The following is a 15,168-nucleotide window of genomic DNA, read 5'->3' as shown; positions in this document are numbered from 1 at the left end:
TATAACCCATGGACACAGACAATAACATGGGGAATGCGGGGGGTTCGGTGGAGGGGGTCAAAAAGGGAGAAAATAGGAGACATCTATAATACTGTGAACAATAAAATAAAAGCAAACAAAAGAAACCTAGTTCCACCTCATTTTCACCAAGTGGACAGTAAATAAATACACTCATGACCAAAAAAATCTGAGTCTTGTGAAATCTGGATGCTCAATGCAAAGCACAAACCAAACCACAGTCTAGCTAGGACAATACAAGTTTCTTGCGTTAGGTGATTTTTAAAGGAAAAGATAAACTATTACCTTAAAATAACCTATTAGTCCTATCTAGTTTGTGGGAATAGTATATTAAAAAAGTCAATAAAAGAAAATATAAAGTTGACTTAAAGCATATTAAATAAAAATGATTCAAAATCTTTGAATCAGGAGTGAAGGGTGACAGGAAAAAGGTTTTCCCACAATGAACAGGGAAATTACTAAGTATGACATTTTTGTGTTTTTGAGCAGAGAGAAATAAAAGGTCATTTTTACAGTCTTTTTAATGGGATAGGTTTTACGCAAACATAAAAGCACAAGATCCGCCGAAACCGATGGCTGCATTAAATGCTTCAAGACCTTGTTTGCTCCTCTCATCTCCCCACCCAGAGAGAGAGAAACATTGATGTGAGAGACACATCAATAGGTTGTCCCCCGCACTCACCCCAACCAAGGTCAGGGATAGAACATCGATGTTTCTAACTCACTTGACTAGGAATGGAACCCAGGACCCTTCAATGTGTGGGCTGACACTCTTAACTACTGAGCATACTGGCCAGTGCGGTGCTGCCAATTTATGGCTAAGCTGGGAGTACCTGACTGTACAATTCCAAGGCGCCTTTGCAGGGCCTCCAGCCGAGTGATGTAATCTGTCAGGGCTCTGTCAGGGTCATAATTCTGAAGCTGAGAACATGCTAAGGAAGCAGGATTTAAATCAGCTGGAGTGCCTGGGTACCTATGGGATCCAAAATATAAACATGAGTCCAAATTATCCAGAAACAAGGTAAGTAACTTCCCCACCAGCCTCCACCCTCTCTCAAAAGACAGACCACTTGTACATGGCCTGATCTGTATCTCCCACACTTCTGAGTTTGAGTTGTAAAGTGAAAAAAACGCCTCAATAAACGCAAAGCAGCAGCTATGAAGTCATCACAATAATGTCCAGTATACTGCCTGTCACATAGGTCCTCAATAAATGCTGTATATTATCCAACTGCATCTTGTCACGCAGACTGGAGAGGTTTTTTCATAGTGTCCACAAACTATCAATTTTAGTCAATATGTTTCCCAATGCCTAACCCACAGCATTTACTAAACAACACTTGATCAAATGTTTCTTACACCCTTGGAAACCAGTTACAAATCTAAAAGCTATTTTTGATTCTGAGACTTTGATTATGCAAATCACATATTCCTGAAGATACATTTAGCTTTTTCAATGCAAAGAAGTCAAAACCCTAACACTTCCCTTTATTAGTATTAGTATATTTAACTACTCTAGGCAAGTTTTATCAAATTCTTACCTATTTTGAAATGGAAGAGGAGACCTAGGGTAGTCCAGATCTGCTCTTGAGCGGTATGTAGTGTGTCTCGGCTCTCCGTACAGCTCCAGTCCACCGGGAGAATGATAAAACAGGTCAGTCTTTTCAGCACCTAAAGTAATCCCAGACATACCTTGTTCAAAAGAAATGTCAAGCTCTTGAAAAATTTCTACAAAACAGATGAAGACTCAGAAGATTACTATACTGTACTACACTGTTTCCTATTTATAGTTATTTTCAATTGTTCTTGCTGTAGGAGAGAAACAGTAGTAGAAATGTTACTTTGTTTACCTTTCAATACGAGCAATTCTAATCTAGAACTATAACTCAAATAAAATAAATGATTTAATTGAAATATTTTCTTTTTAAAAAACTTAGTTATAATTAGAGTGAGGTGAAGGGTGCCTGAGTGTGTATGGTTTAGGGGAAAAGAGGTTGTGGATAAAAAAATACTAGACTAATGTAGCCAAGCCATTCCTGTGACTTTATTAGAAAAAGCTCGAAATCAAGATTTACTTACAACACATAACTCATTATTATACAAATTTCAGCTGTTTCAATTTAAGCTTAGATTCATATTTTAAAAACACTTTACTTAGGATACTAAATATATTTCCTCTTTCTCTGGTGCTCAGCTACTGGGAGAAAATGTACAGGTGGCTTGCAGCGGTTCTCAACTTGTGGGTCGCAACCCTTTCACAGGGGTCGCCTAAGACCATCGGAAAACACATATATAATTACATATTGTTTTTGTGATTTATCACTATGCTTTAATTATGTTCAATTTGTAACAATGAAATTGGGGGTCACCACAACATGAGGAACTGTATTAAAGGGTCGTGGCATTAGGAAGGTTGAGAACCACTGCATAGCAATACATAGCAAAGTCCTGTTGTGTGTCTGTAACTTCGTGTACGCCTCTTCTTATGCCTGAAATGTTGAAGCCCTAATGTTTGTTTCCCTTTCTAGGTGTAGAGAGAAGTAACTTTAACTATCAATCATTACTATATAACCTATCGGTAAACTCAGAAACCTGTTTGAATATTGCTAAATTGTAAGAACTTCACTCCATAACTTGTCCATATGGCTGAGAAGAGCAATCCGATCTTGAACCAGAGCCTTAAATGCAGTGGTAAGGAGCGTGGGTTCTGGAGCCAAACTGTCAGGGTTCGATGTTGGCTACTGGGTAACCTGGGGCAAATGACCAATGCTTTTCATGCCCCAGTTTTTCATCTGTGAGGTGATAATAGTAACTGCACCCACATCACAGGATAGGAGAACACATGGCAAAAGCAGGGCCTTGTGCAGACTAAGTACTCCACAAAAATCAGCTGTTACTATTCTTTAAAATAGCAAGGTCCCCAGCTCTGTGAATTATAAGGGCTCTCTCTGTCTTTGAACAACATTATTTGGAAGGTATTACACACGCATTAATTTTAGACAATCATAAACAGGAGAACAAAATTCTATTTTGACTTCACCTGGATTCAGTCCATCCCTGTTAATATTGATGGAACCAGAACTTGTGACTCGATGCCACCGTCGAACCAAAAATTTCATTCTAGAAAAGAGCCCAGAAAAAATTTCACAGCCTATTTATAATGTAGAGTATAAGTATACACTTCACACAAAAATCAAGTCGTACATTTAAATATGAATGCAGAACAAATTTCAAAATCACATGGCTGCCTAATCTAAAATGAAGCAAATGCCCCCTGGGTCTGTGGCAAAATTAACTGGAGCAAAAGGACAGGGCTTCCCCAGAGGCACCAAAGGTCTCTGGTGAGGCCAACATCAGGACTGGCTTTAGGGGTCAATGGGGCACAGAGATGGAGAGCGAAAGTTGAAAAGAGAAAAGTGGATGGGCAAAAAGAAAGGGCAAGAAGTAATAAAAAAGAGAAGAGAATGGAGACTAAAGGGCAGACAGAATAGACCCTTAAATTGGCAGTGAGAGTGAGCTGAGCTGGGATAGCCGAGCAGGAGGCCTTACTCAGCGATGAGAGGAGATTCTGCCTTCCCAGGATCAGGGTGGCAGTGTCAAGAACCAGCGGCAGCAAACTGCTGCCTGCCTCGTCCTGGCTCGACCAGCTTTCTGAAGCACCAGTTCTGATTTCATAATTCCAATCAGTTTCAAGGCTCAGTTTTAGGAAGCTCAAAAGACAATGAACATGTAAGAGGAAAAGGAAAAGAGGGAGGTAGAATGAAGTCCTTCAGTGGCAAGTGGAGACTTCCCAAATTCTAATAAAAATTAATGGTTAACTCCTGAGACCTCTCAGCGTCTTCTAACTTATGAGCACATTGGTCTTTCCCAATAGGAAGTGAGCTGCCTCTGGGGATGTAGGCAGGGATTATGACTTTTCATCAGTGCCTCTCCCAGCACTTAACTCTGTACAAGGTGCACAAAGTGATGAAGGGGAGAACTGGAACCACATGTCTACAATGTGGAGCAGCAGAGGCAGGGAGAATCCAGACCATCAATAAGGTAAAATGTGAGCTCTCTTTAGAGAACCGACATGATGAGACTTGGGAGTCCTGGCTGGTTGTCCCAGCTCTATTACTATTGGCTTTGCAACCTCTCCCTGCCTCAGTTTCCTCATCTGTGAAATGACATTCTGGGCTATGTGATCTCAGACAGCTTCTAGTTAAAAAATTCTAAGTCATACATATGTAATACCTTAATCAATAAAGAAAAAAAAGTTCTAAGTCATATTTTTCAAAAAAAGAAATAGGGAAAAAAAAAACGGGGCGGGGGGGGGGGCGGGGGGCAAAACCGCTGAAGATGCATCAGGTGTGACCAGATAGGAACACTTGGAAAACCAAATTCCTTTTGGACTGTCTGGCTCCTACAGAAATAAAGGGGCCTGGGTATACACCACTCAGGTCAGAGGACTGCAGTAGGCCAGGTCCTAACTCCACTGCAATCAGACACAGAACAAGTACTGGTGACCCTAGTGTGGAACTGCTAGAGAGAGGGATGAGGGCAGTAGCAGAGTCCGATGACCTAACACTCCTATCTGGCCTGAATGCAGAGTTAGGGCTTTCTGTAGCTGGGCCCCAAGAGTATGTATGAACGTATGTCACAGCCTAAGTAATTTTCCATCCCCCTCCCCCTTATTTATATGTCTGAAAGAGTTCAAGGGTTTATTCAGATTTAGGGGAAAAAAGACAGTCTAGATTGGATGTGCCAGCTCTGAGTCACCAGCTGCCTGCATCTGGAAGGGCCCTTTCCCCAGGGTCTCGAGAGGACAACGTAAGGTATCCCTGCTAAAAGATGGAAACTGAGAAAGAAGCAGGCATGTTTTAGGACATGTCTCATACCATATGACTATACGGAGCACACAGGCAGAGAAAAGAGAGATTAAAAATAACAAATCCCTTTAGAGCAGAGGTTCTCAACCTGTGGGTCGCAACCCCTTTGGCGGTCGAACGACCCTTTCACAGGGGTCGCCTAAGACCATCCTGCATATTAGATATTTACATTACGATTCATAACAGTAGCAACATTACAGTTACGAAGTAGCAACGAAAATAATTTTATGGTTGGGTCACAACATGAGGAACTGTATTTAAAGGGACAGAAGGTTGAGAACTACTGCTTTAAAGAGTCTATTGAAATGGATTTGTTTTCAAGTACTTTACCTTGAAATTGCCATGGACACTCTGACAGCCGACCGAAACCTGGTGAAGCCCTTCGGACGGTTGGTGATCACCTCCAGGTCCGTGCAGGCCGGCTGCCCGCCCATCCGGGCAAGCAGAGCCAGCGTGGCCTCTTCACACTCCTGGAAGCCACCCAGTAACAGCAGCAGGTATTTCTTCTGATAAATGAGAGCTTTCCGAAAACTTTCTGCCCTCAGGTATTTACCATAAATTCTCTACATTTAAAGAAGGGAAGAATATACAGACATTATTAAGTTATTCAAATTGTTCTCTAGGGCAAGATGACCTATATTTTATTTAAAAAAAAAAACCAACAAAAAAAACTAGTGGGCTCTAGTCAGTTTGGCTCAGTGGATAGGCAGTGATGGCGAACCTATGACACGCGTCAGAGGTGACACGCGAACTCATTTTTTGGTTGATTTTTCTTTGTTAAATGGCATTTAAATATATAAAATAAATATCAAAAATATAAGTCTTTGTTTTACTATGGTTGCAAATATCAAAAAATTTCTATATGTGACACGGCACCAGAGTTAAGTTAGGGTTTTTCAAAATGCTGACATGCCGAGTTCAAAAGGTTCACCATCACTGGGATAGAGCGTCAGCCTATGGACTGAAGGGTCCTGGATTCGATTTCCCAGTAAGGGCACATGCCCAGGTTGCGAGCTCAATCCTCAGTGTCCCCAGTGGGGGGCATGCAGGAGGCAGCCGATCAAGGATTCTCCCTCATCATTGATGTTTCTATCTCTCTCTCCCTCTCTCTTCCTCTCTGAAATCAATGAAAATATATATTTTTAAAAAAGGACTAGTGGTAGTAGAATGGCAGGTACTCTATTACTGTTCTCTACTTTATTGGCGAAGTTGAAAGTAAAGATAATGAACCCTAACCTTACACTTCTGCCTCTTTTTAGTCAATGGAATCTGAATACTAACCTTAAAGTTATGCTTTTTATTTTGGATAGCCCCTATTCACATTTATTGCATAAATTTTTGTCATTCAATTATCGTCTGAGTTTTTACATTTAACTGTACAGAGCTACTTTTATTATTATGGTCACTAATCTATCTAACTTTTTCATTAACGTTTTCTGTCCCTTGAAGAGTCATAAATTCATGTTCACTCCATAGTTGGAATAACCATTCCAAACACTTTTCTTTTTTTTTGTTTTGGACTTTGTGTTGACTGATTAAAGTAGTTTTACTACAATATTCATTATTAGTCAGTAGAGAGACTATTCAGAGGGCTTACCACCTTATAGAGCAAGATGATCTATACTGACAGTGGCAGGGTTTTTGTTGGGAGTTGAAAAGATACTTTCTGTTGGTCTACTGAGGATGAGATGGTGGGAAGGAGGACCATAAGCTCAGGTGCTGCCAACTGTGACCACTAATAAAGCCTAATCTGGTCCAGACCTGGGCGTGCCTCACCACAAAGTTTCTGTGACCGGCTGGAGACCTGCATTCATGACAAAAACTGAATAGAGAGACTGAGAGACACAGCCTGAGTGCCACCTAAATTTCAGTCTGCAGAATGAAGGGTAATCAGAGATGAAACAAGGCAAAAGCAGAGAACCAGCATTTGGCGTGCGTTCAGATGGAGGGTGTCCGACCTTTAGAGTGGCATGCTCAGAGTCAGGGCTCAGACTGTGAAGTAAAGCTTCATTTCTCAGTTCAGCTTTCAGTTTGTATACTTCGGCTTCGGCCCTCTTCAAGGATTTTTGAAGAGCCAACTTTTCTCTGTTCCAGACTTCTTTTTCAGAAGCAATGATGGCTTCAATGTTGGTACCACCACTGAATGAAAACCTAGAAGACTGCAGAGACCAGAGCCTACTTACTTGATTTTTAAGAATAAGCCTCTAAAGGAAAACCTGATTTAAACATATTAAAGGTGTTGCTATGGGAGATAAAGAAGTCTCAGCTTTCCAACCTCAAACAGGGACATTAAAAGCCAATCTCAACGGACACTAAGGAATATACAGTAGTTTTAAGTATATGGTCCTTTGCTGAGCAGATTAACTTTACAACTGAAAAGCCTTATGAGAGTCTAGCTCCAGAGAAGGTGTTTAGATTTAGCAGAACTTTGAACTTAAAAAACTCTAGAGACTTAACAGATGGACCATCTGGGTCCAAATGTTGAGTTTGGGCCTGAAATAGTACCCTGGAGAAATGGGGAAAAACCACACGGCACGTGCACAGGAAGTGGAGCCTGCAGAAGCTGTGCAGATGTGTTATTGTGTATTTGACTGCACAACTGTCTTACAGGTCTTCCCTATCTTTATGTTGGGTAATGACAGAGCTAACAATTTATTTTGCAGTTTTAAATGAAAAAAAAAATTTAAATAAATTCACAGAACAGACTGAAATAATTTAGTGACATCTTTCACTTGAGTTATCAACCTAATAACTGATATATAACTGACAAGGGCAGAATTCAAATTTGAATATTTCTTTAACATGTGTCTGCTGTTGCTCCATAGGTAGCAAAGTATCTGGCTTTGGGTTAAGTTGACCTTGGTTAAGGCTGGGCGTAGACTTAGAGATTCTGAATGTATAAAACCCCAAATCTGGCAGAGAGAAGGCTTCCAATAAAGAACAGCTATTATTATTATTATCACCCTTATAACAATTTCCAATGATCCTACTAAGAATCAGATACTTAATATTTCTACATTATCAGGGGTAAAAACTGAAACTAGGTAGCAGAAACTGTCACTCTGCACTACTTCTAGTATGTGGCCATGTAGAAACAGACGTACATAATCTCTGCCAGCTCCTGTCTGTTGATACCACCGGATCTGCTCTTCCAGCTTCATAACCAGGTTCCTTAAATCATTCTTCTCTTCAGTCAGTTGGCTGATATGTCCTGTTAGGTCAGCATTTTGTCTCAGTAGTCTTTCAGTCAATGAGCCACAAGACGTATTTGGGGACACTAAGTGAGGCTAGAAAGATAAAATGGCATAAGGTTGCATAGTACAAACATTTATAAATAATACATACAAACTGTGGACAGGCACTAAGAACAGCAGTTTCATAAAGAAGTGGTGCTTGTGTTGAGCCTTAAACAATAAGCAGGAATTTGCCAGGCAGGAAAGAAGACAGAGAAGGATATATTAAGCAGAAGGAACAGCATTTGTAAAGGCACAAAGGCTTGAGCAAGAGTGTGTTGATTTTAGGGAGCTACAGTTGCTTGGGAAGGCTGGAGTAAAGACTGCCTTCATTTAAGGACAACAGAACTAAAAATGTAGGCAGTGGAGAGCCATGAAAGGCGTTGGGCATGAGCATGCCATAAACAAAATTTACATGTTAGAAAGATTTCTTGGGTAAAAGTATGTAAAGTAGGTTAAATTAGCAAAAATAGATCCTGGTGTGAGGCAGACACATCAGGAAGTTGATGCAACAGTCTAGGTGACAAATGCAAAGACGAAGGGCGCATAGGACGGATGCTTGGATGTGCAAGTACAGTGAAGGAAGGTGGTCTATGGTAACTTTCAGCTTTCTAAACTGGGTTAGGACAGGAAAGAGAAAAGGAAAACGATGCTCAGTTTGGAATGTGTCTGTGAGGTTGCTAAGGTGTCTCTATGGAGTACAGTTCCCCAAAGTAAAATGTTTAATAACTAACGGAAAATGTAAACCTGGACCACAGGACAAAGGTGGTCCACCAGAACATAAGCTCCATTAGGGAAGCATTTAATTACTGTATCTCCATAACCAGGATAACACTTGGCACAGAGTAGATGCCCAATGTAAGTATTTGTTCAGTAAATAAGCCTAGTGAGGAACTCAGGCTGCATAACTGAATAAGCTTCCACAGCTGTAGTTAGAGAGAAAAAAAAAAGGATGCGGATGGGAGGAAGAGGAACTCATGAAGGTGACTGAAGAAAGAATGGAATGAGAGAATACTGACACAAAAATAAGGAAAGAGAGGATTTTTAAGATGGAAGAGGTAAAAAGTGTCAAATACCACAGAGACAACGAGGTCAAGAGGGACAGGGGCTGAAAAGATTCACCAGATCAGTCAATTGTGAAGACATTAGTAACATTCATGGAGTGATGAGGGTACCACCCAGACTAATCTTTCAGGAAACGTGGTTATCATCAAACAAGAGGTCAACATAATTATTCAATAGTGATAATGAAAGTTAATTTCCCCTCAAGCTTTCACTATTTTTTATTGGGGGGGGAGGCAAACATTATTATTATTTAAAATAAAAGAAAAAGATAAAAGTAAAACTCTTGAGAAAATATGGTGTCAGTTTCAAGTGAGTCATATAGTTTCTATTAAACCTTTGCTCTCGATACTTTACAGAGTTTTCTAAGCCATACCTCTTTGCCTGGATGGCCAGTTAATTTTTGTAGTTGTAAAATAATTTCATCAATATTTTCCTGAACCCAAATGAAATCTTCATCATCTGCTGTTTCGAACTGTAGTCTTCAAAAAAGAAAAGGACAAAGAATGAATACACCTCCTCGATTAGTGGTGTTGACTAGCACAAATGTTATGGATTGGGCAACACTGTGCTTCACATATCGCTTCTCCTTTATATTAAGTGTTCTCTCTCCCTGGTCAAGGTGTTAACATATTTGTTTTCAGGTGTACGAGTTCTGTTAGAAAATATCACCTCCTAATGTAAACAGGCATTAACTTTAAAATTTCAATTCCCCACCCTTGACTAGCCATTAGTGAGGGGCAGATTCTGTGCAGCTAGTGTAGGAATGCTCTTTCCAAAGGTCAGGCAGGAAGGGCTCACCGACTGGAGGCTTTCTGGGCTAGATGCTGTAGTTTTGAGGCCATATGTTGAAGCTTTTGTTTGATCATTTCTAATTCATGATTATAGCGAGTTTCTCCTCCATTCATTGCAATCAGTTTAGGATAGCTTGATTCCTTTGTCTCTCCTTCCATTTTCTGCTGAAGAACCCAATTTCTAGTTCGATCATTGGTTAAACTCCATGTGGATGGCTGGCAATTTTGGACAGAAAAATAAAAAGAAAAAGCAATAATTATAAATGAACAGTATTCTTTTTTAAGAGAACACAATTAACAGTAAACTTCCGCTTAATGTCATGGATGGGTTCTGTGGCTTTAAGTGAAAAAACATATAACAAAATCAATTTTACCATAGGCTAATTGATATAAATAAGAGTTAAGTTCCAACTGCATCTCATCAATGTTATAACAAAACAAAGTTGAATGGAATGATATTATTTGAGGATCTGCTGTATTATCTATACTGCAAAGAAACCTCTATGGATTTCGTTTTAAAGTGATTTATATATAGCTATTTAAATAATCCAATATCACAATTATATGATCAAAGGGCTGCAATATTCTTTTTAAAAATATTTTAAAACAAAGTGTCAATTTACCTCATTAAGATTCTGATACAGAATTCTTCTTTCTCGTTTTTCTTCTCGTTCGAGTTCTTGTTTCTGGAATTCCTGCATAATTCCTTGCAGTCGCTTTCCTTCAAGATCTAACTTATAAACTTGTTGCCTTTTCTCTTCTAGCTGGTGCTGAAGATCTTCCACTTTGGACTGGAGCTCGTGCATTTTCTTCTGTCCCTCAGTGTTGGCTTCTTGCTCTGTCTGCAGCGTCTTCCTGTGAACCTGCCTATCCTTTTCCATTTGCTGTCTTGTCTGCAGAGAATCCAGTTTGTATTTCTCAGTCTCATTTAACAGTTCTACAATGCGACTGTGCTTTTCCTCCAGCTGTTTCTGCAGCTCTTTCAGGAGGTCCTCCGAGGGCAAGAGGGGCCGCGGCTGCCCACTGTCATCACTGCTCTGCTGCAGCTGTGCACGCACTTCCCGCTCCCTGTCCAGGGTACTGCTCATTTCCCGAATCCGAACTTTCTCGGATTCCAGAAGTACTTGAAGCTCTAAGTTTCGACCTCGTTCTTCTGACAGCTGGGCATTGTGGAGCACTTTTTGTGATTCTATTTCCTGCTGTGATTCATTTAGTAGTTGTTTCTGTTGTTCCAGAAGTTGACTCAGCTGAATATTTCTTTGTTTTTGACCCTCAAGTGAAAATTTCAGATCCTTGTAGGAAAAAGTGATATTAAGAATTTATTATTGTTATTAAAAATATATAAGTGCACAATTGTGCTTTCATTAATACTAAGTTGGCAGTACTGAGTGATAGCACTGATTATTCAGTTTATTAACTTAAATTTTCAGTGGTTAGAGCATAATTATTTGGACAGCTAGGTGATTTGCATCAAAGAATATAAACACGAGATAACTAGGCTAAATAATACTTTCCTAATATTAAATATATCTGGTTTAAATATGAAGCAGGGCACCTTTCTTCTAAAGGCAATAACCTTTAAAAATACAAATATTTCTGATAAAATGTGGTAAGAGTTCCTGAAAAACTTTATGTTTTCCAATCACTTACTAAAAATAATAGGGATTAGGGAAAATCAGGGTTAGGGGCAAACTACTCAAAATCTATGCAAATTTGTAATGATAAAAAATAGTAATCAGTACCCGAGGAGATGACATGCCTTTGACAGGTAGAGAGCTTGCTAAGCCTGGAGGCTACCATGGTGGACATTAAAAAATAACCCTCAAAAGTAATAGGCAGAAATGCCGACTACAGAGATTTTAGTATAGCACTACTGAGTACTGACTGGGCTATGTGGACAGAAGAGCTCTGAGCCAGTGGGGCTACCGTTAAAGTTGGCACTGCATGCAGTACCACCTGCCTTGAGCTGAGAGCTGTGCAAAGCTGTGAGAGAGCCCAGAGTGAAGGGACTCATTTTAAATTTTCTTAAAATATAGTATCCTGCTTGCTGCCAGGAAAGTATCGCTGCTCCCATCCCCTAGGAGAAAATGGGACCCAAACCACTTCTGCATTAAGCTGACATGACTGTTCTATTTATCAAATTGTGTATGCACTAATCAAAGTCTCAAAACACATGTTGCAGAACAGTCTGTATGCATCCTTGGATGCAGCAAAACAAAAAAGCATCACACTACTAGCATTTCGTCATAAAGAGTCCAAAATTGACATTTTAGAAAGAGCAAAGTCTCCGATTCTTTCATATATAGTTGTGGATTTTCCACAGATATTTAAAGACAGAGATAACAATACCTCAAGTTCTTCTTTATCCCGCTCTTCATTGCGCCCCAGTTTGGCTTTCTCTTTTTCCAAAGCCCACTGGAGCTCTCTGGATTTTTTCTGTTCACTTGCTAATGTGTCATTAAGCAAATGTACTTCATCTGTTTTATCTTTAACTTCCAACCTAAATCAGAGCGACAAATACGCTTTCATAAAACTACTCTATAGTGAGAGGAAGAGAGAGTACAGCTTTCAATGAAAAGTGGAGGCATATAATACAATAGTTAGTAAGAAAATAGAAACCATATAAGGGTTAAAGACTGTTGACTGTGGTTCATTTCAAATTAACTGTTTCTAATAGTAAACCTATTAGTTATTTACCATTGAGAACAATTTACTATTACAAAATAATATTAATAAAAATTCTTCCTTGTCTTCTACCAAAACTAAACACGGGAAATACCATGTGTTTTTATGTGTGTGAAAACAATGTTCAAAATAAAGACTGTGCTCATAATGTGTCTGTTGCAAGCAGAGTATCACAGTATTTACACCAACAAACATTCTTTTTATAAGCATTATCTTTTAAAGCATTTTGCATATATTGGCCAACTGAACCATGAATTCTATTGAGATCATAAATACCATTTCAGATTAGTTGGTCAAATAAATGAAATGAAGGTCAAAATTATACCTTATATAAAAAAATCTCAAAAAGAATGGAAGCCACAGTAGAGAATATGCCAATACATAATCATGAGCTTATTATTCATAAATATTTGGACTTTTCCTTTCCACTGAGTTACTCTGTTAACAAAGTCTCATGGTATTTAAACATCGTGTATATATAATGTTATGTTTTGTAAGATCTGTACAAGGTCTGTGACAAAATTGTTCCACTTTCTTCACACAACACAGATTTATAATAAGGAAGCTTGACTCACCTGAATGCCTCTAATTCCTTCAGGTGCTTATGCTGTGCCTTAAGTGTTGTTTCCAGTTCCAGCTTAGTCTGTGCAAGTTCACTCTTCAGCTCAGCAACCACCATTTTCTCAGAGCTCAGCTGCTCCTGCAGCTCTGTGGCTCTGTCTTTCGCACTGCTGAGCTCCACCTGCATCTCCAGCATCTGAGACTGCTTCTGCTGGATGTTATGTTCCAGGAGTTCTAGATGGAAAATTATTAATATTTAAAATATGATCTAGCAACTCATATCTGGTGTGTAAATATTTTGTTAAGAACTGATTTGTAATTTAGGCAATTACTCTAAAGCAAATGAAAAGATTACAGTCCCAACAGTTTGATAGCCACACAAAGTACTTACAGGAGTTACTTGGTAACTATCAATACAATGGTCAGCCCTCCTTTGCAGATAGTCCCTAGGAGCTTTACTAGAAAAGTGGGAAGTCGAAACCCCAATTTGAATCATGTTTTTTTCTTTAAAAACCAACCAAACCCTTGCTATATGCCTATTATAATGAAAACAAACTGAACTATTTAAATCCCTAGGTATAATAAATAAATAAGTTTAAATATGCATCAGGATCCCATTTTTGTGGAAAATGTGATTTTATATACATACTAGATGCCCAGTGCATGGATTCATGCACATGGAAAGGAAATTAATTAGAAGGTGGCCAGCAGGGCGGGACTGGGTGAGACAGGTTGGACACACCCTGGAGTCAACCTCCCTCGGTCCCTCCCTGCCTGGCCGCACCTGGGGTGGCGCCAGGGCTTGAAGGATGTCTGCGGAGTGAGCGGGGTCCCTCCAGCAGGTTGGGTCCCTCGGCCTGGCCTGTGGGGGACAGGCTGAAAGCAGTCTGACATCCCCTGAGGGGTCCCAGAGAGCGAGAGAGCACTCTGCAAAGTTGCTGTTGAGCAGCAACTCCTGCATTGAGTGTTGCCCGCTGGTGGTCAGTGCACCTCATATCTACCAGCTGGTCAGCCGGTCGCTTAGCCTTTTTTATATATATAGATATACATTGAAAAGGTCTGAAGAAATATTTATCTGGGTATTAACAGTCATTATTTTAAGATTTAGGAAATTCTATAGGTTATTTTTACTCTCCTCTTTTATTTCTCTATTCTACCATAAATATATTTTTAACTTAAAAAAAATTTTTTTAATGTATTTTATTAATTTTTTACAGAGAGGAAGGGAGAGGGATAGAGAGCCAGAAACATCGATGAGAGAGAAACATCGATCAGCTGCCTCCTGCACACTCCCCACTGGGGATGCGCCCGCAACCAAGGCACATGCCCCTGACCGGAATCGAACCCGGGACCCTTCAGTCCGCAGGCCGATGCTCTATCCACTGAGCCAAACCGGTCAGGCTAACTTAAAAATTTTTATTACAGTTCATCACTTCATATTACAAATCCTATTACTGATGTTAGGAGACAAAAATAACTTGAATTTAGAAAATAGTCATGTTAATTCAGGCTTTTAAAACTATTTCTTAGAGAGGCTCAGGATCTGCATATATAAATATGTACACATGTAAAACATAGCTTTCAATGGGGTTCTATTTAACTTAAGTAAAATAATACCAATCAATTCTCTAAAAATAATCTTCAATTAATTTTATGTCTTAATATAAAGGATATACTGGTATTTAATTTGTGATCTCATTCTACCCGTATTCTCTGAAATAGTATTTAAAATCTTCAGCTTTTCAATGACAAATATAAGACTATGGTATAACTTTCAAAATTTGCAAAAGCTTGGCTGTTTGTAACATATTAAATAAAACTGAAGACAAAGATATATGTCTTCACTAGATATGATGAAAATTATATTTCAATTTAATCTCAAATGATTTCCAGCTGCAACTCTAGCAAAAGTGGGGAAAATATCTGAAGCAATATCACAAAAGCAGA

General features: G+C 39.3%; 1 protein-coding gene across 15 annotated transcripts in view; it reads right to left on the bottom strand.

The window, feature by feature from the left end:
• Positions 1 to 15,168, bottom strand: part of AKAP9 (A-kinase anchoring protein 9) — a 123,416-nt gene that overhangs the window by 1,167 nt on the left and 107,081 nt on the right. For 10 of the 15 annotated variants that reach the window (XM_023750681.1, XM_023750693.1, XM_023750690.1 and 7 more), the window contains 11 exons: positions 13,236 to 13,455; positions 12,325 to 12,475; positions 10,599 to 11,267; positions 9,983 to 10,191; positions 9,558 to 9,663; positions 7,991 to 8,173; positions 6,845 to 7,045; positions 5,217 to 5,449; positions 3,059 to 3,138; positions 1,560 to 1,710; positions 852 to 991 (listed from right to left, as the gene is read on the bottom strand). In XM_023750681.1, the coding sequence (XP_023606449.1) occupies positions 852 to 991; positions 1,560 to 1,710; positions 3,059 to 3,138; positions 5,217 to 5,449; positions 6,845 to 7,045; positions 7,991 to 8,173; positions 9,558 to 9,663; positions 9,983 to 10,191; positions 10,599 to 11,267; positions 12,325 to 12,475; positions 13,236 to 13,455 (2,343 nt within the window). Of the gene's footprint in view, positions 1 to 851; positions 992 to 1,559; positions 1,711 to 3,058; positions 3,139 to 5,216; positions 5,450 to 6,844; positions 7,046 to 7,990; positions 8,174 to 9,557; positions 9,664 to 9,982; positions 10,192 to 10,598; positions 11,268 to 12,324; positions 12,476 to 13,235; positions 13,456 to 15,168 lie in introns of those variants that run through there. The other 5 variants (XM_023750682.1, XM_014452384.2, XM_023750688.1 and 2 more) reach the window with 4 other exon arrangements.

Source organism: Myotis lucifugus, unplaced genomic scaffold (assembly GCF_000147115.1).
Source record: "Myotis lucifugus unplaced genomic scaffold, Myoluc2.0 scaffold_15, whole genome shotgun sequence".
In the NCBI taxonomy this organism is placed as follows: domain Eukaryota; kingdom Metazoa; phylum Chordata; class Mammalia; order Chiroptera; family Vespertilionidae; genus Myotis; species Myotis lucifugus.
The sequence above is the reverse complement of the archived record's forward strand: the minus strand, read 5'-3'. Positions and strand labels throughout refer to the sequence as shown.